Source organism: Theobroma cacao, chromosome 1 (genome assembly GCF_000208745.1).
Source record: "Theobroma cacao cultivar B97-61/B2 chromosome 1, Criollo_cocoa_genome_V2, whole genome shotgun sequence".
In the NCBI taxonomy this organism is placed as follows: Eukaryota; Viridiplantae; Streptophyta; class Magnoliopsida; order Malvales; family Malvaceae; genus Theobroma; species Theobroma cacao.
In genome coordinates, this window is record NC_030850.1 from 8,694,488 (window position 1) to 8,721,497 (window position 27,010).

The 27,010-nt window shown below is 32.0% G+C and overlaps 4 protein-coding genes and 1 pseudogene across 5 annotated transcripts; 2 read left to right on the plus strand and 3 right to left on the minus strand.

Moving 5' to 3' along the window:
- Positions 3,139 to 6,965, plus strand: LOC18612034 (ketol-acid reductoisomerase, chloroplastic). Its single transcript, XM_007048609.2, has 10 exons — positions 3,139 to 3,513; positions 3,608 to 3,700; positions 4,308 to 4,373; positions 4,510 to 4,650; positions 4,770 to 4,997; positions 5,090 to 5,207; positions 5,327 to 5,466; positions 5,621 to 5,788; positions 5,891 to 6,046; positions 6,349 to 6,965. Exons 1-10 carry the CDS (start codon positions 3,226 to 3,228, stop codon positions 6,715 to 6,717), a joined length of 1,767 nt encoding a protein of 588 aa, XP_007048671.2. The 5' UTR covers positions 3,139 to 3,225; the 3' UTR covers positions 6,718 to 6,965.
- Positions 10,138 to 13,587, plus strand: LOC18612035 (ketol-acid reductoisomerase, chloroplastic). Its single transcript, XM_007048610.2, has 10 exons — positions 10,138 to 10,417; positions 10,578 to 10,670; positions 11,030 to 11,095; positions 11,264 to 11,404; positions 11,520 to 11,747; positions 11,849 to 11,966; positions 12,044 to 12,183; positions 12,316 to 12,483; positions 12,654 to 12,809; positions 13,038 to 13,587. Exons 1-10 carry the CDS (start codon positions 10,316 to 10,318, stop codon positions 13,401 to 13,403), a joined length of 1,578 nt encoding a protein of 525 aa, XP_007048672.2. The 5' UTR covers positions 10,138 to 10,315; the 3' UTR covers positions 13,404 to 13,587.
- On the minus strand, positions 14,609 to 15,983 carry LOC18612036 (annotated as a pseudogene).
- LOC18612037 (senescence-specific cysteine protease SAG39) lies at positions 17,537 to 19,869 on the minus strand. Its single transcript, XM_007048612.2, has 2 exons — positions 18,417 to 19,869; positions 17,537 to 18,323 (listed from the first exon to the last, which is right to left on the minus strand). The coding sequence occupies exons 1-2, from the start codon at positions 18,856 to 18,858 to the stop codon at positions 17,731 to 17,733; spliced, it is 1,035 nt and encodes a 344-aa protein (XP_007048674.2). The 5' UTR covers positions 18,859 to 19,869; the 3' UTR covers positions 17,537 to 17,730.
- Positions 20,140 to 21,461, minus strand: LOC18612038. Of its 2 annotated transcripts, none has more exons than XM_007048613.2 (3): positions 21,187 to 21,461; positions 20,452 to 20,651; positions 20,140 to 20,343 (listed from the first exon to the last, which is right to left on the minus strand). In XM_007048613.2, the coding sequence occupies exons 2-3, from the start codon at positions 20,638 to 20,640 to the stop codon at positions 20,251 to 20,253; spliced, it is 282 nt and encodes a 93-aa protein (XP_007048675.2). In that variant the 5' UTR covers positions 20,641 to 20,651; positions 21,187 to 21,461; the 3' UTR covers positions 20,140 to 20,250. The 2 variants fall into 2 exon arrangements, with proteins under 2 accessions (XP_007048675.2, XP_017975675.1); XM_018120186.1 differs by having other exon boundaries at positions 20,452 to 20,709; positions 21,187 to 21,454.

Genomic DNA, 27,010 nt, shown 5'->3' on the forward strand with positions numbered 1-27,010 from the left:
TATATATATATAGTAAGAAACTTGTAAGTTAGCATAAAATAACATTAGATATATAATTTAGTATTAAAACACATAATAAAAATATATTATTTAATTATAATGAGCACATATAGAAACATATTCATGATAAAATTATACTAAAACATGCTAACAAATTATTTAAGAAATTTCATTATTGTATATTTTAATCACCAATCACATGATTAATTCCTCCTTTAGAGTAGACAAGAAAAATAGTAATATATAGATATGTTATATTAACTTGGTCATGGTTAAAATCAATTTGAACAAAATTTGTTTCAATATTTTTTTCTTTTACCTTTCAGTAATATTTGATAAAATTCAACAAGATGTTTCAACGTACAACAAGTATACGACCAGTGGCCTTTCATGCCACATCGATGATTTGTCCACTTTTGTATTTTTTTTATATATATTTTCACTACTCATTCATCTTTTGTGGGTAAAGTATCCATTTACTTTTGATGGGTAAAAGTTTCCATCTATCTCTGATGAGTAAAAGAATCCATTCACCTCTGATAAATAAGGGTATCCATCAACCTCTGGTGTATAAAAGTATCCATCCACCTCTAGTGGATGAAGGTATTCATCCATCTCTGGTGGGTAAAGGTATCCATCAACTTCTGGTGGGTAAACGCATTTATCTATCTTTGATGGGTAAATGTATCCATCCTTCATCCATCTCTAGTGGGTAAAAGTATCCATCCACCTCTTATGAGTAAAGATATTCATCCATTTTTAGTAGGTAAATGTATTATTGTAATAGTGATTAGTGTAATTACCATGATTGCAATTATTATGGTGATCTTTTCGATGTCATTGACCATAGTTATTAAATTATGTTGCATTCACTTTAGGGAATGGACGAAGTTTAAGATTTTTCATTAATAGCTCGTTGTTTTGCTCAACTGTAAAAAGACATAAAATCCAAAACAAGAGGTTTTTTAGATTACCCAAAGTATAGTATTTTCTATTTGTTACAAAAATAGATATCATACAAAGTTAATTCCATATGTTCAATTCAAAATGTCTTATGTAAAATCTTATAGTATCAAAAATAGATTTACATATGTTGAGCAAAATTGTAACTGAAATTCAACAAAAAAAAACATATATTAAGAAAATCATATTCTAAAATTAGAACAAAGATATCATATATAATTATATATATTTTCAAGCTCAACCTAATTTAATAAATCAATGGAAAAATATATGATAAATATTACATGATTGCAAAATTTACATTAAGACTGATTTTCAAGGAATTAAAACGCCAAAGAGATATCAAGCCATTTATTTGATTTGTTAAAACCAAAAATCAAAGATCAACCATTGAACTCTTTTTGAAGTCTAGAGATTATGAAAACTAAATAATATCAAAACTTGAAAAATTAAATAATCGTGTTGATAACATATTATGAAATATAACTTGAAAGAACAATTATGAAAAAAAATATTTAAAAGTAGTAAAAACATTTTATTCGACAGTGTATATTTACAAATAAAGTGAAAGGCTTATTTATAGACTAATAATCCTTAATCTAGATAGAATTTATAAGATAAATATAATGCTAAGAGATTTAATTTGGATAGATTAAATCTTAATCTTAATCTATTTTCAAATCTAGATATACATAATTAAATACAAGAATTTAAATCAAATTACATTATTGTGTCTAGCTGGTTGAGCTGTTTGGCTTATGTAGATTGTCTGGTCTGAAATCTTGAATTGTAGCATAACAAATATTCACACATATATTCATAGCAAGAGTAAAGTAGTAATTCACGAATGATTGAGTAATAACTTGACAATATTAGTTAGGCTATGAGATGAGTCACGGTTTTTTTTTTATTTATTTATAAGGTAATTGTTGAAAATAATTTAGTAGAATTAATGTGATAATATTTATTTACCTATTAAAATATTAATGTTTATTCCATAAGAGTTGATTGAAGCTTATTATTAAGTCACTACAGTATCATTACTAATCGAAACCTGTTATAGTCATTAAAAACCCACCCCCTTTGTTGAAAATTTGGTGTGACTACTCTTTAAGTTTATACGTGGCAAAATAAAAAAGTCTCTTTAAGACTTCGTTTTAAATATGTAATAGATTCTCATTAAGGGAAATATCAAAGATGTAATCGTGGGCCAAATATTCCCATGGCCATGAAATGCAATAGTCCAAATTAATCTTATGCTTAAATCTCGCTGGAATATGAATTAAGCCAAATGGATCTAAGTTTATTGACACGTAGAGGTAAGAGTTATCACTTAATTGGTCAATAAAATTATTTAATAATAAATTTTATTTATAAAAAACATAAATCATTTTAGAGATGAATCACTCGAATAAATTATTATATTTTACCTATAATTTATTATGATATATATTTATTGTTTATTTAAGTAACAATTATTGTTATTAAAATTAAAAATTATAATTCCGCATCATAAAAATTATATCGGTGTTAGAAAAAGGTCAGAAAATATAAATCTTGTGTGTTTAGATTATTAGACCATAAATTTTGTATTGGGTTTGATGGATTTATTCTGTTTCTGTACTAGATTTATAGTTTTAAGTATCTTAACCCGTATGCAATGCGGGTGTGATATATTATTATTTATTTAATTGTTAATTGATTCGATGTTTGCTAGAAATTTTTTCCAAGTGTTTAGATTTTTCATAGCTAATCAATGTTATGCTTTTGAATATTATTTTATTTACCTATTTTGTGCACTATGGATGATTCACGTGATCGTTTTAATATTCGTGCAAGTTTACTCATGATTGTGTGAGAACATCCCTATTATTTTTTATGATATATCATGATTCATGAATCCCTGATGATTTTGGGTTCAGAAAATAAAGAAAAAATACAAATGAGCAAAACCAGAAGAACTGGCTGAAGAAATGCAAAGATATGGTTGGTAATTGTATTCTGGGAGGGACTAGCCAGGGCACAGAGTAACTGACAAATGACACGTATAGTTGAAATTCAATGCAAATGAAATACACGTTCTTTGTGGCGCATTGTGCACCCGGTGCTTGCTAAGGCCAACAATTGCAGGGCAGGCCCACCTGGAAGCTGATTTGTAGTATAAAAGGCTCCCGTGAGAGAATGCCTCGCCCTCTCTTTCATTTGCTAGCCTCGCCTCCCCCCTTCGCCCTTACCCTTGAAAGTTGAATATCTGCTTCTGCTATGGCGGCGGCTACTTCCTTCTCTCCCTCCATCTCCACTATCCCCTCTCCTAATTCTTCCTCCAAAACGCACAAAACCTTAGCTACCCCTTCTACTCTTGGCTTCTTGTCCTCTACTTCCAAATCCTTGAGTTCTCTCAGAGCTACCAGACTCACTTCCCGTAACGGCTGCGGCTCGGCTCTCGCCTCAAGGATGGTCTCCGTTCCTGCTGTTAAGCCTCTGACTTCTCTGGATTTCGAGACCTCCGTCTTCAAGAAGGAGAAAATCTCTCTTGCCGGTCACGACGAGGTGGATTTTATTTATTTTCTGTTTTTTCGTTTCTGATAATTTCTTAGGGTTTGTTTCTTGCTTATTGATTTGGGTTTTGTGTGTTAAAACTTAGTACATTGTGAGAGGAGGAAGGGATTTGTTCAAGTTGCTGCCCGATGCTTTCAAAGGAATTAAGCAGATTGGTGTTATTGGTTGGGGTTCACAGGTGATTTTTCTGCAAACTCACCAAGCAAAAGTTTACTTAACTTTTTTAATGGATTTAATTCGTCTTAGTAAGCTTTGTTTGGATTATTTATATATTTTTTATATCTTCCATACTCGGTTGGTTTTGTAATTTTTATTTCAGAATATATGGGCATTATGCTTTACCGAATCTAATTTACCGGCGACGAAAGACGATATTCATATTAGAAAATGATATAGTAATACTTTGCACCTTCACTCAATTAAAGAAGGAAATTCTTTTTATTAATGAATTAGGTTCCTTATAATTAGTTGTAGCTAATAATGGAGGAATCTGGTATACGGAAACTAAGTTTATACAGATTTTTTTTTGCTCAGTAAATTCATACAGATATATGAAAGGACAAATCTATTATCATTATCCACAGAAACCTATTGTTGTAATCTTACCGCCTTGCTGGTTTGGACAATATGTAATATGGGTGGCTGGATTTAATTATTTTTTAATAATGTCGACTTAGAAAATAAACTCCGTTCCTGTATCTTAGCCTCACTCTACTCTCGGATGCATGAAGTACGTGAATTCAAATTCTACTCATGATTACTAACTCCAAACAATCTTCTTTTAGGGGCCTGCTCAAGCTCAAAATTTGAGGGATTCTCTTGCTGAAGCAAAATCTGATATTGTTGTCAAGGTAATCTCTTTTAATTTATTTTCATTGTTATTCTTAACCAATCAATACACTGTTTATGTGGTGTGGAGGGCTGGTGTTGTTGCAACTGACTTATTTTTTTCTGCTTAATTTGTTCCTTTTAAAAAAAAAAAATCAGATTGGACTTAGGAAGGGTTCTCGTTCGTTTGCTGAAGCTCGAGCTGCTGGCTTCTCAGAAGAGAATGGCACTTTGGGTGACATATGGGAAACTATTTCTGGAAGTGATCTTGTGTTACTGTTGATTTCTGACGCTGCACAGGTTGTTGAATATATCACTTGGTTTTCTGCTAATCTGCTAATGAGATAAAGTAGTTATCATTGGCTTTAGTAGGTATTCTTTTTCATGCACAAAGAATTAAATTTTATATCATTTTGCAGGCGGACAGTCATGAGAAGATATTCTCCCACATGAAACCGAATAGCATCCTTGGGCTTTCCCATGGCTTTCTTCTTGGACATTTGCAGTCAAAGGGACTTGATTTCCCAAAGAACATTAGTGTAATTGCTGTGTGCCCCAAAGGAATGGGTCCATCTGTGAGGAGACTTTATGTTCAAGGCAAAGAGATCAATGGTGCTGGAATCAATTCCAGTTTTGGAGTTCATCAGGTATGTTTTTCTTGTCCTGCATCTTTCTATTCTGAAAGTCCTCACCTTTCTTGGTTTATTGTTAATGCACTGAGTAAATTCTTTGTGCATAGGATGTTGATGGTAGAGCTACTGATGTTGCCTTGGGGTGGTCAGTTGCCCTTGGGTCTCCTTTCACTTTTGCTACTACTCTAGAGCAGGAGTACAAGAGTGACATTTTTGGGGAGCGGGGTAAGTGGCTTATCATGCTCTTAATTCTCCTTCTGCAGTCAACTAGCTATGCTTTTTCTTAATCTTTTTTCCTTGAAAGTGAACTAACTTGCTGGACCATTCTTATGTATGATTTCTAGGCATTCTACTCGGTGCGGTTCATGGACTTGTGGAGTGTTTATTTAGAAGATACACGGAAAATGGAATGAGTGAGGATCTTGCTTACAAAAACACTGTTGAATGCGTTACAGGAATTATGTCAAAGACCATCTCAACTCAGGTTGCCTTTCTCTGTATAACGTCTCAAACCTCTTCTTTTTCCTCATCTTCTATTTCTTCTCTTCTTGTCTCTCTTTCTTCCTGTTGACTCACTTACACCTATTGAGTAGACTTGTATGTATTTATTTACTTTATTCTATTTTTTCCTATAACAGGGCATGTTGTCTGTGTACAATTCGTTTTCTGAAGAGGGCAAAAAGGAATTTGAGGCGGCCTATAGTGCCTCATATTATCCATGCATGGATATACTGTATGAGTGCTATGAAGATGTAGCCAGTGGAAGCGAAATCCGCAGTGTTGTCTTGGCTGGGCAACGCTTTTATGTAAGTATCTCTATCATGTTTCCAACTTGTAAGTTGTAACGAAAATGGGTTTTTTTGCACTTTAGACCATGAAGTTTGATTTTGTGTCTGATTGTTTTACAGGAAAAGGATGGTCTACCAGCTTTTCCGATGGGGAAAATTGATCAAACTCGTATGTGGAAAGTTGGTGAGCGAGTCCGAAAGTCACGACCAGCAGGTGATCTAGGGCCATTATATCCATTTACAGCTGGTGTCTATGTGGCCTTGATGATGGCACAGGTATGATGCTTACAGCAAACAGAGGTTATTCTCTAAATTATTGTGATTTTTATAATTGAAATTTGAAACAACAAATCTCTCAATTTCTGACAAGTATGTAAGTACTTTAAACAACAACTTATTGTGATAATGTAATTATGTAGTACTAATATATGTTTTTCTTCAGTCAAGCAAAGCCAATTGCAGTGCCTCTATTGTCAATATATATATATAGTGCCTCTGTAAAATGGTGATTCTTTGAGAAAATAGTTCCCCTATGTGCTAGTCTGATGATCTTTTTACACTGATGTTAATAATTGCAGATTGAGATCTTGAGGAAGAAAGGGCACTCATACTCTGAGATCATCAATGAGAGTGTGATAGAGGCAGTGGATTCTTTAAATCCTTTTATGCATGCTCGTGGAGTTTCGTTCATGGTTGACAACTGCTCTACAACAGCACGATTGGGTTCAAGGAAATGGGCCCCTCGATTCGATTACATCCTTACCCAACAGGCTTTGGTGGCAGTTGATAAGGGCACCCCCATCAACCAAGATCTGATCAGCAACTTCCTGTCAGACCCGGTGCACGGTGCCATTGAAGTGTGTGCTCAGTTGAGGCCCACAGTTGACATTTCAGTGCCCCCAGATGCTGATTTTGTGCGACCAGAGTTGCGTCAATCTGGCAATTGAGCCCTAGAATCTTTGGAACTTGAGTGAGCAACTACTTATACAGGTTGTTGAGGCAAAATTTGCTTGAATGTACGAGTGATGTAGTTCTACCTATATGTGTTATTGGGCTAGCCCTATGTTTTATGTAATTGTAGGACCAAAATTATGGTTGTTTTGAGTTGAGAAAATAAGACGTGGGAATGTATTTTCTTACTGGTTTTGGGGGTAATGTCAAAGTTCTCAATTTAGGAACTATGATCCATCCCTTTCATTTTTTAGGGTGTAAATATGGCTATAAGTCGATTTCTTTTTTATCCATTTATGATAAACCTAAATTAGGGATTAGATTAGCAACTTTGTTACTCATTAAATTATAGCAATTAATGTAACCAATAACGAAGATGAACATCTCTAGACTTGTGTGAGAATTGAAGGTCTTTCGTGTTCAAAGGGCATATTTCCAACAATTCCCATCTCCAAAAAACTAACAAAGTTAAATAAAATGTTAATATGCGAATTTATTAACTTTATGGTAACTAAATGAGTGAAACAAGAAAAAGGGATATTTATAATATATATAAAAGTAGGATGTTTCAATTTCTTTCAATTGAGTCTCCAATTGAATGACAAGTGTCATTTAATTAGAACCTTTCATTTTTTTATATACCTTTGACCCATGAAAACAACGTCGTATTGATATAAGGCTTTTTGCATTCCTATATGACTCTTTCTTATTTCTCTGAGGTGTTTGACTCTTTCTTATTTCTCTTAGTATATATAAAAGTATGATGTTTCAATTTCTTTTTATTTGTTTCAATTGAGTCTTTAATTAAATGACAAGTGTCATTCAATTAGAACTTTATATAAAAGTAAGATGTTTCAATATCCTTCAATTTCTTTCAATTGAGTCTCCAATTGAATGACAAGTGTCATTCAATTAGAACCTTTCATTTTTTTCTGTACCTTTGGCCCATGGAAACAACGTCGTATTGATATAAAGCTTTTTGCATTCCTATTTGACTCTTCCTTATTTCTCTGAGGTGTTTGACTCTTTCTTATTTCTCTTAGTATATATAAAAATAGGATGTTTCAATTTCTTTTAATTTGTTTCAATTGTGTCTTTAATTAAATGACAAGTGTCACTCAATTAGAATTTTTTTTTTATTTTTTTGACCTTTCGTTTTTTATTGAATTAATTTTTTTCACACCTTATGTCAAAAATAAGTTCTTTTTGACATTTGAAAGATTTTTTTTTTGTTTTCTTACTTTTATTTATTTTAATAAAAAAAACTTAAAAACAATACTTTTTAACTTTTAATACTTAGAAGATAGATTCATTTANCTCAATTAGAATTTTTTTTTTATTTTTTTGACCTTTCGTTTTTTATTGAATTAATTTTTTTCACACCTTATGTCAAAAATAAGTTCTTTTTGACATTTGAAAGATTTTTTTTTTGTTTTCTTACTTTTATTTATTTTAATAAAAAAACTTAAAAACAAATAATTTATAACTTTTAATATTTAGAAGATAGATTCATTTAATATTTATCAATTACAATTTAATATTATTTTTTATCTATATTCTCTTATTCTATATGAAGTTGAATCGATAGTATATAGATATCTCTTTTATACTTAAATGTTTAAATTTCAATAAATATCCATCCAATTTATTATATTAAAGTAGGATAATTGATTGGATCAATTGATTGACATTTGTCATTCTTAATTAAATTATTTTTTTTTACACCTTATGTCAAAACTACATTGTTTTTGACATTTGAAGAGTTTTTTTTCTTTTTTACTTTTATTTATTTTAGTAAAAAATATTTGAAAACAATAATTTTTAACTTTTAATGCTTATAAGATAGATTCATTTAATATTTATCAATTATAATTTAATATTATTTTTTGTCTATATTATCTTATTTTGTATCAACCTAAATTTATAGTATGCAGATGTCTCTTTGTACATGAATTTTTAAATTTTAATAAACATCCATCCAATTTATTGAACAAAATAAAAAAGTCAAAAAGACTTACTCATTTCTCAATATAAATGGCACACAGTCATCATTGAATGAATAAATCAATTAACTCTTTTTTAGAGGTGGAGGTGGGAGGGCATATAATTAAAGAACAATTAACTCTTCACTCAGCTAACAATTATAGGTAATTGCAAGGGAAAAGTATATAAACTGCCAGGAGATCTAATTATCACATTAGGAACTTTATCATCTTGCAAGGAGACAAAGCATTACTAAGCCTAAGATTTTAAGGCTAGCAACAATGGGTTTAGCATGTTGGAGGTGTTCTTAAGTCAAAACATATAATACTAGAAATTATTGACTATTTTATATTGATAGGATATTGACATTATACTGTTACCTTATATTCTACAATTGTTTATTTTAATCTATTAATAGTGTAGGTTATATACTTTCTTATTTTTTAATAGTTTATTATACATTAATAATTTTTGATAGGATTATCGTCTTTTTTGGATAAATTCTGTTTTAAATATGATAACTAATTGGGTCAATTGGTTGTCATTCTTAATTGAATTAATTTTTTTTTACATCTTATGTCAAAGCTGTATTGTTTTTTTACATTTGAAGGGTTTTTTTTATTTTTATTTATTTTAGTAAAAAAATACTTGAAAACAATAATTTTTAATTTTTAATGTTTAGAATATAGATTCATTTAATATTTATCAATTGTAATTTAATATTTTTTTTTGTTTATATCCTTTTATTCTGCATGAACCTGAATCTATAGTATTTAGAGATTTCTTTTATACATGAATGTTTAAATTTCAATAAATATTCATCCAATTCATTGAACAAAATAAAAAAATAAAACAGGTGTATTAATTTCTTAATATACATAGCACATAGTATCATTGAACAAATAAATCAACTAAATTTGATAACTTTTAGCCATTTATTTTATATATAAAAGATATATTATTAGAAATCAGTAACTATTTCATATTGATAGGATCTTTATATTATACGGTTACCTTATATTGTATAACTGTTTATTTTAATCTACTAATAGTACATGTTATATACTCTCTCATTTTTTAATATTTTATTATTTTATAATCATATATATAAGTGCAAATTTTTGATAATTGAAACCAAAGTAAATAATTATTTTATATTAATACCAATTTATATTTTCCTCTATTAGTAAAACTGAACATTTATGCAGCTGACTAATACAATATTATTTTCTCTACAAACTCTTTTAAAGGAAGCAAATTAAAATTTACTTTTAACGTAATCAATATTTTTTGTGATTTTATTTGTAACGTAGTTACGGACGGCATCATAGTATTAATATAAAATTTTAAAAAATAACAAATTGAATTTTGAAATAAAAAAAATAACAAATTTAAATCCTAAACGGAGCGTCTAGCCAAAGAAAATCAATCGGCATGCGTCCCACGTCGTCGGTACGTCAGGTGACGAGCATAGCAGTGTCCAGTGAGAAATTGACGAGTAAAAGCTCTTTATCAACACTGAAACAAGCGTACACACAAAAAGCAGCAAGCAAGGAAGGGGATCAGAGGCTATCACTAAACGGCTAAAGCTAAAGCTCTGCCTCTCTTCGCATGCTTTCGGTTTCGACGCCTAGTATGAATCCTCCGGCATCGCTCGACTTCCACACCTCTGTTTTCAACAAGGAGAAGGTCTCCCTTGCTGGTCACCATGAGGTTTCTCATACACTATTTTTTTTAAAATTATTTCCTTTTCATTTCTGATAGTAATGGGTTTTGCTTGCTTCTTTGTCAATCTCTTTGGAGCCTTGGAGGGTTTTGTTTAATTTTTTTGCTCATTTGTTTAAAACAATATTGTATGTACCATGTGATATAGTACATTGTGAAAGGTGGAAGAAATTTGTTCAAGCTGCTGCCTGACGCTTTCAAGGGGATTAAACAGATTGGCGTTATTGGGTGGGGTTCTCAGGTGAGTGATCTGCTCAAAATCTTGCAATTCTTTCTACCTTTTGCTTTTCTATTAATCAATTTTGATCCATTTATTGCCATGTGAATTTTCTCATTTTCTAGTAATTCTGAAAACCTCTTCGTATCTAGCCTCGTGCCACTATTGGGCAGGGATTAGCAACCAAGGGCCGATAAAGCATGTATCTTTTTCCTTTTTTTCTGTTTATTTTGAGTTGTTCTGGTTTTGGATAAACAACTGGAAAATTAATTTGATGGGTAAATATTTTAATGAGATTGAAGACTAGGTGTGCGAGTAAGGTCCAAGCTCAAAGTTGCAAATGTCACTGACTTTTACCAAATTCAAAACCTTCTTCTGTTCAGGGACCAGCTCAAGCTCAAAATTTAAGAGATTCCCTTGCAGAAGCAAAATCTGATATTGTTGTCAAGGTGATCTCATTTCAATTTTATTTTCAGTATTTTTTTTTTTCATTGTGCTTACTAGTAGTATTTTCTAGGGTCTTAGCTGATTATTTAATTGCTTCTTTTCTTTGGATAAAGTCTTGTTTTGTTTCTGAATCAACTTCTTGTTTGCATTGATCACTTTATTTTCTATAGGTTGGACTTAGGAAGGGTTCTCATTCTTTTGCCGAAGCTCGTGCTGCTGGTTTCACTGAAGATAATGGAACACTGGGTGAAATATGGGAAACTATTTCTGGCAGCGATCTTGTGTTACTTTTGATATCTGATGCTGCACAGGTTGTTGAAACAATATCTGTATTTTATGCTTTCAAAATCATTAGTTGAAGTTGAAATTACTAGCTTTTATTACTTGTTCTTTTGACTTTATAAGAAACTTAATCTCATTGTGCAGGCTGACAATTGTGAGAAAATATTCTCACACATGAAACCAAAAAGCATACTTGGTCTCTCACATGGCTTTCTTCTTGGGCATTTGCAATCTATGGGACTTGATTTCCCAAAAAACATCAGCGTAATTGCGGTTTGTCCCAAAGGAATGGGTCCATCAGTAAGGAGACTCTATGTTCAAGGCAAAGAGATCAATGGTGCTGGTATTAATTCCAGTTTTGCAGTCCACCAGGTATTTTCTTTCTTTTTCTCTTCCTCTCTCCCTCTCTGCCCCTCTATGATTCTCATTTTTTACTGGGTTTAAGGCACTGGATCATTTTTTTTTCTGCTCAGGATGTTGATGGTCGAGCTACTGATGTTGCACTTGGCTGGTCAGTTGCTCTTGGTTCGCCTTTCACATTTGCTACTACTTTAGAGCAGGAGTACAAGAGTGACATCTTTGGGGAACGAGGTGTGTAGCTTATATTGTTCTTTTCTGCTTTGTGCAGTCAACTTTCTATGCCTGACTTTTGGATGTATTGGTTTTAGGCATTTTGCTTGGTGCGGTTCATGGCATTGTGGAGGCCTTATTTAGAAGATACACAGAAAATGGAATGAGTGAGGACCTGGCTTACAAGAATACTGTTGAATGCATAACAGGAATTATATCAAAGACAATTTCAACTCAGGTTGCTTTTTTTTTCATCTGAAACTTTCTCTTTCTCTGCATCTCTCTCTGTTACACATAGAAAAGGTACATATTTACTTAGTGGAAAATGCATCTGTCTTTACTTACTTTCATCTTATTTTGTGGTGAACAGGGCATGTTGGCTGTGTACAATTCTTTTTCTGAAGAGGGACGGAAGGAATTTGAGACTGCATATAGTACTTCATATTATCCATGCATGGATATCTTGTATGAGTGCTATGAAGATGTAGCTTGTGGGAATGAAATCCGCAGTGTTGTCTTGGCTGGGCGGCGTTTTTATGTATGTTCATTTCTATCATCTTGTATGACTTTGTTGTATTATCTTGGACTAATTCCTACTCCCCAATATTGGTGCGTATTTTATAGATAACTTTGCTCTCAGAGCATTAAGGCTTATTTCCGTAAAATTGATGTTGTAATGGAGTACTTCTTTTGTACATTGTTTCACAGGAAAAGGATGGGCTCCCAGCCTTCCCAATGGGTAAAATTGATCAGACACGCATGTGGAAAGTTGGAGAACAAGTACGGAGGGCAAGACTAGCAGGTGATTTAGGACCATTATATCCATTTACAGCTGGTGTTTATTTGGCATTAATGATGGCCCAGGTATGATTTAACCCTTAAAATTACAATGTAACTTAGGTTTTTCCTTATTGTGGCAATAAGTTAAGGAGTAATTATATGTGATGTAATGGTGTGGAAAAAATAGAGTTCATTGGTCAAAGCTTAGGTAACTATGGTGTCCTCAGAATAAAAATACTAAAGGGTGTCAGATAAGTAGTTTCCATGCATGCTGTCTGAAGGATCTTTTGCTGTTGGTTTTTAAAACTGCAGATTGAGATCCTGAGGAAGAAAGGGCACTCCTACTCTGAGATCATTAATGAAAGTGTGATAGAGTCAGTGGATTCATTGAATCCATTTATGCATGCTCGTGGAGTTTCCTTTATGGTTGACAACTGCTCCACAACTGCACGATTGGGATCAAGAAAATGGGCTCCTAGGTTCGATTACATCCTTACCCAACAGGCCCTGGTGGCAGTGGACAATGGCACTCCCATCGACCAAGATTTGATCAGCAACTTTCTGTCAGATCCTGTACATGGAGCCATTGAAGTCTGTGCTCAGTTGAGGCCTACAGTTGATATTTCAGTGCCCCCAGATGCTGATTTTGTGCGACCTGAGTTGCGTCAATCAAGTTAGTAAGTGGAGATCTTTAAGCTTGAGCTAGCCAACCTTTTATGAAAGGGTTGTTTGTGAAACTTGCTTGAATGTATGAATAGTGGAGTTTTATCGATGTGTTACTTTTGTTGGGATTTTTAAGTAGAAACGTATTTAATATCAAGATCAGCACACAAATAAATCACATAAGATATAATATTTAACATGGTTTGGCATCCATTTCCTACATCCATGATGACTGCAAAACCAATTTAGGAATCTTTTTACAACATGCAAAGAGATTATTGATCAGGTACTGCTCTGCAAGCTTGCTTGTCTTGGCCCACTACGACACCAAATTTGCTTCCTTCACTTAAAATGGAAAACAATCTAGATGTCTTTCAATTTGCATTTAAAGAAGGATTTGCAGTGACCATTTGGCCGGAGAGATGAGTCAATGAACTTGAGAAAAGAAAGCAAGAAAGAAAAAAAAAATCTTGTCCTAGATATAACATGTTACAGGTAGAGTGACCTTGATCTCCATCCCTCTCACTTATCCAAGGAAAGAAAGATCTCCATCCGTCTCAGGATAATAGATAATTCTAGAGATTTCCTTAGTGCTTTATGCATGCTTTTGGGAAATAATGCTTCTGTCAAAATTGAAAAAGATACTTGACTCCAGTCCAGGGAATTAACCAATTGCTCTGCTTAAGCAACTCAGAAAGGACCTTGGAACACTTATCTAATTGAGCCTTTAGCTCCTCTGAGATTTTGTTGCCTTTTTGCTTCTTGTTTATCCTCTTCTTAGGGGTTCTTTTGAATTCAAATATATATGAATTGGTGAGTAGAATTCTAGGGCTAGCAATCTGCACTTTTGAGTCTGTAACTTTATATATTGGAGTCAGCCTCGTTCTACATTGAGATACATAAATACTACATAGATATTAATCTTTTACCATAAGAAGAAAAACACAGGTCGAATGTTACTCAAAATTGTCACTTTCCAGATTCCAATATTTTTTTATAACTATTGTCACTCTTTTATTACATTTTCATACTCATTAGCAGCTTCACTTGTTCAAAAGGATTTTCAAATTGAGAATTGCATCACCTTGCTGTGCAGGTTTAGATATTCTTATATTTTTAATATAGTATACCTCAGTTTCTTTGAATAGCATGTAAACTTTAAAGGAAGCCATTGGTGTGGTCAATTGCATAACAGAGAATTCCAATAAATTAGGAAATTCTTGATGGTATCTGTATAAGTTTGTATAAATTACAACAACAATAGTTTCTAGACTTGTTTTGGTATGTGGGCAGCGTAGCCTGATGCAAATTAAAAAGTAGAAGGAATAGTGTATTGTATTCATAATAGCAGATTTTGTGTATCAAACTGCTCTTTATGCAGTTGGATAAGAAGCTTGCATTGCTATGCCACAGAGGCCTTCCTTTGCATCAACATCTCTCTGCATCCTAATGTACCCTTTTTCACCCCAGCTTGTGCCCCAGGAGTTTTTCACCAGCCAATGCTTAGTTCCATCATCTCCAACTCCGTAACCAATGGCAGTAACACCATGGTCTAGCTGAGTTCCACAAGCTCCTGAAAAAATGCCACCCGAGTAAAACTGGAATCCAAAACCCCCAGCATCGATAGCAACAGAAACCGGTTGATTGGCGACAGCCTTCAGTAATGCTGCCTCACTGTTGGCCGGCACATCTTCATGTCCATTGATCTTGGCTGCATGGTTTGCTTCCTTGTTGGTATTGCAGGTCCCATCTACACCCTTGTAGGGGTATATAGCTTCAGTAGTTAGGCCTTGATTTTTTTCGATGAACTCAAATGCGTCATCCATCAAACCACCTTGACAGCCTTGATCTTCACCCTTGGTATCACAGTCGACCAGCTCCTGTTCAGAGAGGGAGATTAGCTTACCGTTTGTCAGCTTAGTGATCCCTTCCATTGCGGCCACAGCAGAAAATGCCCAGCAACATCCTATATATTGACATTAGATGAAGAGTACTTAGAATTCATTTAGCTTTCACTGTTTTGTATTAGAAATTAGTTAACTTACCACATTGGCCTTGGTCCTTGATAGGTGTTACGGCTCCTTTCTTTCTCCAGTCCATGGTAGATGGTACTGCAGTGACGTTTTCATACTTGAAGGAAGTAGCTGTGTTGGAACACATGGCCCTTGAATCTATTCCGAGAGGCTGTGAACTCTTGGTTTGTAAGATCTGCAAATTGATTGACGCCAAGCTTGTAAGGTTTGTCATTGGCGGTATTGAAAGAGTCGATACGCGCCACGTTTTCTTTGAAAATCTTGAAACGTTTTTCCTTCTCGTAGTTGTCCTTGTATACCCGACCATACTGGGCCATCCATCGTTCATGCCTGTCGTACATTGGTTCATCTTGAAGAGCACGAGACATGGCTTGAGACACCCAAGACACCAAGATGAAGATCAGAACGAAGGAAACCATTACGCCCTTGGGTCTTATGGCAGCCATTAGAATTAATGAACATACACATAGACTGCAGGGCTACCCCTGGAACTTACATAGGGAAACTGCCTTCTTATTGCATACCATACCGCAAGGATATCTTGAAAAACTTTTTTCTATCAAAGTGCCAGAGAAGATAATTATGATTTGGACAATTTGTTTATTCTAAAGGGTTCTCATAAGTTAATGAATCGTAACTTGTCTCATTCTGAGAATTAAATCATTAGCCTCAACTGTTTTGAGTTTCAGAAGGACATCGTCTCGTCGCTTCTGTCTGTGCAGATGGCTTCACTTCAACTAAAACGTAGGTGCTGTCAAGTGTCAAAGCAACGTTTTATTCACTCATTTGAAAGGGTTTTAAAGAAGATTCAACATTGTTAATGGATGATCGATTATTTTAATAATGTATTTCCAAGCTGCTAATTAAGTTTTGAAGTCTTGGAATTACTAAAGGAGCAACAGAAACAATAGGCCAGAATTATCATTTAGCATCATCAAGGGTCCAACCCTCTTGCTTTGTAGCGGTGAGGAGCTCCTTCGCAGCAGCCTGGAGTTAGCCAATTTTTTTTTTTTTAAGGAGTCAAAGATGAAACTAAAAATTTTTAAAACTACATAACATGTAAAATATTTAAAATTTTTAACTAATAATAAAAAAAATCATACTAGATAATAATTTTATATAACATATAAATAAAAAATAACAAAAAAAATTATAATAACATTTTAAGAAAATTGTGTTTGACGATGTTTTCTGAATTTCAATTTATTAATTATTAATTTTATATTGAAAAGGTCAGTAATATTTTTCTCAAAATAAATAAGATCAATTAATTTAACAATCAAGATTAATAAAAAAATATACATTGATGAAATTTTAAGCAACAGTCAAGAGTGTAATACTATAACTTATATTTGAAAATTACATAATAATTTTTTAATTTTAAAAATTAAAATTATAAAAAATAAAATTCACGCAACTGAAAAAAAAAAAGAACATAATTGATAGTTTGTAGAAATTAAACAAAATCTATGTAAACTAAGAACACTTGAACAAATAGAATAGAAATGGAAAAATAATAATAAAAAAAAGATAAAAAATAATTGATATTAATTATTAAATAAAAATATATTTTGAAAGACATTTAAAAAATATATAATAAATACAAAATTTAAAAATTTTGGGGTTCGTAGTGAAGCTGCCCTCTGCCCCTGCTCCTTGGAGAAATAAAGCTACATTTACCAAAGGAGGTCTTAGATCGAGCCCCTACCCCCACTAAATTTTCCTTAAACAAATACCGACTACTGTTACATCCATCAGTATTTTCAATAGTCGATATATAACAATACTAGAAAACTACTTGAAAATTATTGACTCGTATAGTATTTACGTATCTGGATGTATTTCCCAAAACTAATTCTAAATCACAGAAATTAGTTTTTCAATTTTTTTGGAATATAGTAGCAGGTTTGTGCAATCATGCACGAGAGTTGTTTCAAATCCCTGAAATCTGTGATAGCCAAGCAGAAGTTTTGTTCATTCAATCCATAGTTTGCAGGCATGTCCATGCAGAATATTTCGTATGGTTGTTTTAGTATACAGGCCAGCAAGTCTTTTGACCAATATAGCAATGTTTAAGTATTTGCAGAGTAGTTCAATATAAGAAAGTGATGGTGATATATATATTCATACGTTTTTGTACTTTACAGCAATAGCAGTTTTCTAGACTATGTTTTGGTATACGAGACCAAACATAGAGTTTTGATGATAATATGAGCAACCAAAAGCTCGAACTAGAGAAAACTAAAGAGTAGGATAAACATTATAGTATTACAGTCTGAGTGGCAGGTATTGCCTTATCAGAATGAATTTTATGCAGTAGGGTAAGAAGCTTCCATTGCTATACCGCAGAGGCCTTCCTTTGCATCAACATCTCTCTGCATCCTGATGTACCCCTTTTCACCCCAGCTCGTGCCCCAAGAGTTCTTCACCAGCCAATATTTAGTCCCATCATCGCCAACTCCATAACCAACAGCGGTAACACCATGGTCTAGCTGAGTTCCACAAGCTCCTGTAAATATACCACCCGAGTAAAACTGGAATTCGAAACCCCCAGCATCAATAGCAACAGAAACTGGTTGATTGGCGACAGCCTTCAATAATACCGTCTCACTATTCGCAGGCACATCTTCATATCCATTTATCTTGGCTGCGTGGTTAGCTTCCTTGTTGGTATTGCAAGTCCCATCAACTCCCTTGTAGGGGTAATCAGTTTCAGTGGTTAGGCCTTGATTCTTCTGGATGAACTTGAATGCATCATCCATCAGACCACCTTGACAACCTTGATCCTCGCCCTTGGTGTCACAGTCAACCAACTCCTGCTCAGAGAGAGAGATTAGCTTACCGGTTGTAATCATGTTGATCCCCTCCATTGCTGCCACAGCCGAGAACGCCCAACAACACCCTACATTTTATGACGTTACACGAAAAAGAGTCAGAACTTGGACATGAATGAGCTTTACTTGTTTCTTAAATTAAAAAATTTGTACTTAATTACCGCATTGGCCTTGGTCCTTGACGGGTGTTACAGCTCCTTTCTGTCTCCAGTCCATGGCAGATGGTACTGCAGTGACGTTTTCATACTTGAAGGAAGCAGCTGTGTTGGAACACATGTGGCCCTTGAATCTATTCCGAGAGGCTGTGAACTCTTCGTTTGTAAGATCTGCAAATTGGTTGATGCCAAGCTTGTAAGGCTTGCCATTAGCAGTGTTGAAAGCGTCGATACGAGCCACATTTTCTTTGAAAATCTTGAAACGTTTTTCCTTGTCGTTGCTGTCCTTGTAGACTCGTCCATACTGTGCCATCCATTGCTCATGCCTCTCATACATTGCTGAATCTTGGATCGGAAGAGTGCGGGAAGTGGCTTGAAAGACTAAATTAGTTCCAAAGATGAAGATTATGGCCAAACAAAGACATCCATGCTGGTTTGCAACCGCCATAGTTGTGGATAAATGAATTGGAAAAGCAATGAATATAGCACACAGATGATTGTTAATGAATTATTTTGCCATTCTTATGCATATATATAGAGAGAAAGACAGAGAGAGAGAGAGAAGTCCTGCCTGTATTCTTATGGATAAATGAACTTGCTAAAGAATCTACGTGCCCTGGAAATCATTCCGATTTGGACCCATCAATCAAATTAGTTAATTTTACAAACTCATAATTTCCCAGTCTGGCTAGCTGCAAACTTGATTGATATTTTGTCTTTAATGGTGATAAATAAAAAAAATAAATGAATGGATTTACGAACAAGTTTAATTTTGTGTTCTAATGCCCTCACATCAAAGAGAAAATACTCCCACTCTCACCGTGCCGTTCCATTCATAACTCGAAAGCATATACTAAATCATAAAAATTCATACTAAAATAAGCCTTAACACACATAAAGTAAAATTGATCTGACTAGATCAAGCTATGAAAACATACAAATATAGGAGCTGTTAGATTAACTTTTTTTGACAAAAATATTTTAGTGCTAAATTCTTCTATTTTTGTCTTAAAATATTTTTAATTGATTGTAACTATAGCTGCAAAGCAACCAAGCATGCACTTAATAACTCCCCTTAATTCATCCTAAAAAATAAAGGTACTGCCTTAATTATTTAAAATCCATAATCAGAAAGGATATATAGTTGTATTTGATTTCTTTTTTTTTTTTCTCTTGGTAACTGTTTTTATTTCTTTGATTTCAATCTTGTCAAGGAATTATAAATAGTTTTTATGTACTCAGTCTAGTAAAAATACCAACAATGGACCACCGGTGCTTGAACCCACCAAGAGCTCTTCCTATCAAGCTAGAAGAACTAAGATACTAAGGTTGCTTTTGATATGTTGCTAGAAATATAATTACTGAATATGTGATTATTGAAAATATAATTACTAAAGAGATAACTTTGTTACGTTTGATATAAAATGAGAAAGTAATGATTATGAAGAATATGATTACTGAGAATATTACATTATAGAGTTTGATTTGTAAACACTTTATTAAAAATGTAATGTAAATTTCTAAAATTATCTTTATATATGAAAATATAAAGTTAAATAAATATATATATTTTTTAATACAAAATTTTAACTTTTTAACTTATCTTTAAAATAATAAATAATAATATGATAAAATTAATATAATCTTTTAATAATTATTATTTAAATATTAAAATATATAAAATTACTAAATATTTATTTTTATTAAATATTTAACTTGAAAAGGCATATTTGTCTAACATTTTCTTGACTTCCACTTTTTTATTGGAAAGTCACTTTCCCTCCGGCCCAAGGGAAAATTACATTCAATTTTGGTCTCGTTATTGAAGGAGGAAGAAACTCTATTTTGTCACTGTTGTTCGAAGGGGCAAAAAACTTTCAACTTCCTTTGATTCAGCACTCCTTTCTGCTACAATTTTTGACATTCCAAACATCTGAAAATGAACCAATCTTTTTAGTCAGACACCAACTTGCATAGAGTAGATAACCAACAAGGAAGCTCCATATACAACAGCATTAGCACAGAAGATAAAGGCTAGAACCTTTTGGATGGTCTTCTTAAAGCAAGTCTTGTGTTCATCCATTGATGCATTAATGAACTCATCAATGTGATCCTTAAAGTCTTCAAGGAAGGTGGCCTCCTCGTTCTTTTTCTTCCTACATGAAGCCACCACTGGTGCTGGTGAAGCAGGTGATGGTTGTTTTTCCGGTTGACTCTTTTGTGTTTCCATTCTTTATCTCTCTTAGAATAATATGCACCCGCCAAAAATATGTTTTAAACTATAAGCCAAGTAGAAAATCTTCACAAGAAAATTAGGAAAGCACCAATCTTGATTCAGCCATTCCTCTTACAAGAAGGAACTTATTTTAAAAAGCAACAAATCTCGACTATACGAAAAAAAAAGTATCACTCAATGGCATAATTTGAAAATAAAAATTAAACCACCACGCACAAGAAGTAAATAAAAAAGTAAAACAAATCAAGCATCAGAATTATAAATTTAAAGAAATATAGACAATTACAAAGCAACTGACAGATAGTAAAAATACAAGAAATGTCACTCTTTTAAAAATAAATCAAAAGAGAAGACGGATTGTAAAAATCAATTCAAAATTTAACATAAAGTAAATCATATTCTATTTCTGTTGCTATAAGCATAAGACATGAACATCCTAAATTTTTAAAACAAAACGAAAAAAATTATCAAGAACTGGAAAGACACTTGAAATTTTTATTTATATTTGGTTATAAGAAGTAGGAAGAGAGACAAGCGTACCGAATGAAGAGAATTGCAACGATGGAGAAAGAGGGATCCAATAGATCTGCAGGTGGAGGATAAGATAGAAGACAGAAGAGAAGTGCCAGCGAGGAAGGAAAGAGAGAGAAAAGCGACGCCAGGAAGGAGAAGGGAAAGGTGCACGCCGGAGTAAGAGAGAAAAGGAGAAAGTTTCGGCGTCGGTGGGAGGAGTTTGAGGAGAAAAGAAAAAAGAAGTTTTTTTACAGAGAGGGCAGAGTGCCGCTAGGTAGAGAGAGAAAATGGAAGAGGGAAATAAAGGAGAGAAAAGAAAAAGTGGGTTTTATAGTTAGGGTTTGGAGGGCTTAAAACTACGTCGTTTTGTAACTCACCAAAATCCCTCTCTACTCCATCCAACGGCGTCGTTTTGGAGTTTAGGAGGTGACTGAACAAAGCACCGGACAGTGCATTTTTGGGAGCAGACCGTGGGCCAAGCCGGCATAGTTTGGGTCAGTCTGATCCAATCTCGTAAAAAGCTTATTCTTTGGTAGGCTTTGTTGTGACCTGGGCCATTTGTGTTGGTGTAGCTTAGTGTTTGGATGTAGCCCACTCATTTTTATTTAGATCTGTTTGCTTGGTAATATATACGGTGAACTTCATTTTATTCTAATGCTCTAAGATTTTAGATAATATTCTAGGATTAAAGAATTAAAACTTAAAGAGGAACATGAAAATAAAAATGTAATAGTAGGAATTAGTGAAAGTGTTTTAAATATTTTAAGTCATAAAAAATTTTGAAACTTAGTTGAAAAGATATTAATGCAAATATGTGAAAATAAGTTAGTCGAAATACATATAAATGGGAAATAAATGTCTAGATAAAGTATTGCTATAGTAATAGATTTTGATCAATCTGAAAAGAAAAAAATGAAAAGAAGAAAAAAGGATATAGGAATAAATAAATGATTAATAAAAAATAAATAAGAAAAATGAAAGAGTAACAAAAAAATAAATAAAAATATATAGTAATAATAAAATAAAAGAAAAAGTAGATGTTTGTCAACAAGGGTTAAAATGGTGAGATAAAAAATATATTAATTATAATGGTAAAATCTATATTTTGGGTTAATATTAATAAAGTATAAAAAAATTGAGTCTTAAATATTAATCATGAGAATAATGTGTAGGTAATATCGATGGTGGGATGACTCTTCTCTTCAACAAAGAAAAGAACTTAAACTAGCTTTTTACATGAAACTCTAATGACACGTTTGGTTCACGGAATAGATAGAAATAGAATATAATAGTTATTATGTGGGAATAGAATGAGGTGATAATAGAATATAATAAGTATTACATAGTTTGATATGATTAATGAAATAGAGTATGAATAATTATTATAACTTATTACAGTGTTTGGTTGGTAACAATAACTTTGGAATACAAAAGGAATAGAAAATAAAAAGATAAAAATACCTTTTATTATATAGATAATTATTTTTATTTTATTTTTTAAATATTAATAATTTATAATTAATTAAAATATTAATAATTAATAATTTAAATATCAATATTTTAGTATAATTTAATATTTTAATTAATAATATTTTATTTATAATTTAATATTATTATGATTAAAATATTAATATTAATATTTTTATTTATACTCATTAAAAAATTAATAAATAAAATATTAATATTTTAATATTTTAATCATATTAATATTAATAATGTTTTAATTATATATAAAATATTTTAAAATTTTATAAATTATTTTTCTGTTTTATTCTATTTTTTCCCTTTTTCTTTTTTCTTCTTCATGGGCTTGTCGCTGGAAAGGCGACCGGTGTAATAAAACGCTAATTTGGGGCACCATGTAGCCGGATTTGGCCACTACGGTGCCAGATCGGTACTTTCCCGCGGCTGGATATGACCGTGAAGTGCCAGATCCAATCGTGAGATTTGGTCGAAAAGTACCAGATTCGGTGCTTCTCGCGGTCAGATCTGATTGGATCTCTGTTTGAATCTTATCCGACCATATTCGATCGTGAAATTACCGTCGTCGCCGCTACCATCGTCGTTGCCGCCTCCACCAATGTCATCTCCGATGTTAAGTGCCACTTAAAGAGAGAATGAGAGAGCAAAGAACGTGAGAAGAAAGAGAAAGAATAAGGAAAAATGAGAAGAAAAAAAATATTTATAGGTCTAGGATTGTAATATTTTTAAGTTATAAGAGGCATTTTAATCTTATCATAATTCAAAGATATTCCTTTAGTCATAAAATAGCAAAACCCATGGAGAAACATGGGTATAGTTATGCTTGAGTTTTACCCCGTTTTAAAGAATAGCTATTACTAGGTAATAGCTATTCTTTGGGGCATTACTGTACCAAACGGAGGTAAGCTATTCCCTTGGGAATAGACTGGAAATAGCTTAGTTATTCCCTATACCAAACGTGCAGTAAGATGTTGTAAAAGATTCACTTTGGAACTGAAATAATTAGACAAAGTCAATCAAAGCAAAATTACAAGGGAAAAATCTGTAAATTAAAAAGTAACAAATTAAACAAAAATTAAAAACAAAGTCATAAAATTGACAAAAAAAACAAAAAACTAAAACACAAATATTAAATTAATCTTTTACCTTAATTGTTTAGCCAAAGTGAGTAAGAAAGGCACAGATAAAAAAGAAACAAATGGCGGCATCGGCATCAGGGGAAAGAGTGGGAAGACAGAGAGGAGGTATTGGAAGAAGAGAGACAATTCGACATGTCAGGGTAGGAAATGGAAGTCAACTGGCGAACAAAATAGAGGCTCGTCAGCGTGGGGAAGAGAGGAAAGAGGACGTGCAGGCACAAGTGATGGAGAAAAATAGAGAACAAAATAAGGTTTAAAAACTTAAAACTCTAAACCCGCACTTTTATTATTTTTTATGAATACGCAAGAAGAGGAAACAGAAGGAGAAAAAAACAGAGGAAGGAAAAAGTTTTTTTTTTCTTTGTAAAATTTTGCTGTGATATTTAAAAATTTTAAATTTTTTATTTTTATTATTTAAATTTTAAATTTTTATTTTAAATCAAATTTCAAATGATTAAAAATTAATGATGGTCTACTTTTTATTAATTATAATATTATTTACTTTTTTATATCACATATAATTGACTTGATATATTATCACATTATAATATATAATAAAATGACATATTGACGTGATGATGTCAATGTTAAATAAACATAACGTGATGAATATATTTTCATTTATGCATTAATTAAATATAATAGAAAAATCAATATTTAATTTTTTATAGTAATTTATAAAATTTTTCTGAAATTATGTTTAAATTTTTTCGAAATGAGATTTATGTCTAAATTTTTTACTTTTGTATATTAATGACCTCGTCACATCAATATGTCATTTTATCATATATTATAATATATTAATAATTCATGCCAACATCAAGTGATAAAAAAAATAAATAATATTTTAACTAAATTCTTTGTAAAAAATTCTTTGTGAAAATGAAGTAAAAAATTCTTTGTAAATGGATATTTTTGTAAAGTGGAGCGAGGCGACAATGATCGAAAGCTCAAAAAATGAAATTGCTTTAGAGAGAGAAAGAGTGAGGAAAAGAAAGAAAAAAAAAAGATTTAGTATTATTTTATAAGGTAGTTTTTGAAATTGTAAAGAGATATTTTTGTTCAATTAACTTTTTTTTTTATTCTCAAAAACTTGAAACAACCATTACCAAGGGGACCTTGGTAATGGTTATTCAGGTTCTTCTTTGAATGGCCATTTCGAAAAATAACTATTCCATTAAATTAAATGTAACTTTACCTTAAAAATGAGAATAAAAGAGAAATAACTATTCCATTCCCCTCAAGTGATGTTTCTTTTATTATGTTCAAATAACGCATTAATCAAAATATATTCATCACTTTATGTTTATTTAAAATTGATGTCATCACGTCAATGCGTCATTTTATTATATATTGTAATGTGATAATATATCAAGTCAATTTTATGTGATATAAAAAGATAAAAAATATTATAATTAATAAAAAATATACCATCATTAATTTTTAATCATTTAAAATTTGATTTAAAATAAAAATTTAAAATTTTAATAATAAAAAATAAAAAACTAAAAAGTTTAAATATCACATTAAATTTTACAAAAAAAAAAAACATTTTTCCTCCTCTGTTTTTTTCTCATTCCGTTTCCTCTTCTTGCGTATTCGTCAAAATAAATAAAAGTGTGGGTTTAGGGTTTGAAGTTTTTAAACCTTCTTTTGTTCTCTATTTTTCTCCATCACCTGCGCCTGCACGTCCTCTTTCTTCTCTTCTCGACATTGACGAGCCTCTCTTTTGCTCGTCGACCAGCTTTCGTTTCCTCCCCTGACGAGCCGGACTGTCTCTCCTCCGTCTGTACCTCCTCTCTATCTTCCCACTCTTTCCCCTGATGCCGATGCTGCCATTTGTTTCTCTTCTATCTGTGTCTCCCTTACTCACTTTGGCTGAACAGTCAAGGTAAAAGATTAGTTTAATATTTGTGCTTTAGTTCTTTGGTTTTTTTGTCAATTTTATGAGTTTATTTTAAATTTATGTTTAATTTTTTACTTTTTAATTTACTGATTTTTCTCTTGTAATTGGTTAGATTAACTCTGTCTAATTATTTCAGTTTCTTTTTACTCGTGTTTTGATGTAGAAGTAGGGAGGCCTATCTTTAGAAGAAGGTTTCAGCTTTTGTACTACTAAAAGGGGCAGTCAACTATTTCTATCTAACTTTTTAATGGTCTAGATTAATAAGGGGTTAGGATGTTCTACAAGACATCACTCCATTTGGTAGAACAAGCGCATTGTTACTCTAATATATTATTTACTTTGTAATAAATGCACAATGTTTAAAATAGGTTGACAAATGCAAATGCCTTTTTAAGTTGGTTTGATATTGTCGTTTTTTGGGAAATTTGGTAATTTTTTTTAGAATTTTCCCATAGATATTTGGGAGAGTAGCAAGGGTAGTGCTTAGCAAAGTACAAAGCTTATAAGAAGGATTATGAATAATATGTATAAATGTATACACATATAAATGAAAGTTGCAGCATGTCTGCTAGGGATGTCTACGGGTACTCTATTATAAGATACTCGCGGGTACCCGACCCGGTTAAATCGAATTAAGGTATCTAATAAACGAGTTCGGAATGGATTTGGGTAGTGATTTCATTACCCGAATCGGGTTCGGGTATTCATATTTTGGATACTCGTTACCTAAACCTGATTATTTTTTAACCAAATTTCGCAGATACCTACCCCGAACCCCACTTACAATACCCGTTAATATATTATTTTATTATTTAAATAGTTGAATAAAATTGATGTATCAAGACTCGAACCCAGGCTCAGTAGGAATGCACTCACCATCTCTATTATCTTGACAACCAATTTCCTTTATTGTATATTGACAAAATAATATATTTAAAATATAGTTAGTTAAATAACTAATATGATGATATGAATATATATGAATAAAAAAATTATTAGATTATTAATTATGTTTAAATAATATGAATATCATATCATATTATAAAGAAATATAATTACTGTTATATACATTTCTAATAAAAATTTATTTACTTTTTTTTTGGGTTAAGATTACAAAAATTATAACTTATAATATATATACTTATAGAAAGTTTTTGAGTTTAAAATAGTTTTGGAATCTAACTATTTTTTTAATTTCATGCAATTAAAGACAAACTCATATAGTTAATTAAATTAATTCATTCAACTATGATTATTAATTAACTTGAAATATTTTTAAATATATATTATATATATTGAGTAATATTATAAGAAATATAATTAC

Bases quoted from the DNA above. Each gene is read 5' to 3' on its own strand.
- LOC18612034 (XM_007048609.2), top strand. From the start codon at position 3,226: ATGGCGGCGGCTACTTCCTTCTCTCCCTCCATCTCCACTATCCCCTCT. The intron at 3,514-3,607 runs GTGGATTTTATT...GTTAAAACTTAG, and splicing joins CTCTTGCCGGTCACGACGAG to TACATTGTGAGAGGAGGAAG. The intron at 5,789-5,890 runs GTAAGTATCTCT...ATTGTTTTACAG, and splicing joins TGGCTGGGCAACGCTTTTAT to GAAAAGGATGGTCTACCAGC.
- LOC18612038 (XM_007048613.2), bottom strand. From the start codon at position 20,640: ATGGAAACACAAAAGAGTCAACCGGAAAAACAACCATCACCTGCTTCA. The intron at 20,344-20,451 runs GTTCTAGCCTTT...GTTCATTTTCAG, and splicing joins TTAAGAAGACCATCCAAAAG to ATGTTTGGAATGTCAAAAAT.
- LOC18612035 (XM_007048610.2), top strand. From the start codon at position 10,316: ATGCTTTCGGTTTCGACGCCTAGTATGAATCCTCCGGCATCGCTCGAC. The intron at 10,418-10,577 runs GTTTCTCATACA...CATGTGATATAG, and splicing joins CCCTTGCTGGTCACCATGAG to TACATTGTGAAAGGTGGAAG. The intron at 12,484-12,653 runs GTATGTTCATTT...ATTGTTTCACAG, and splicing joins TGGCTGGGCGGCGTTTTTAT to GAAAAGGATGGGCTCCCAGC.
- LOC18612037 (XM_007048612.2), bottom strand. From the start codon at position 18,858: ATGGCGGTTGCAAACCAGCATGGATGTCTTTGTTTGGCCATAATCTTC. The intron at 18,324-18,416 runs GTAATTAAGTAC...CATAAAATGTAG, and splicing joins CAAGGACCAAGGCCAATGCG to GGTGTTGTTGGGCGTTCTCG.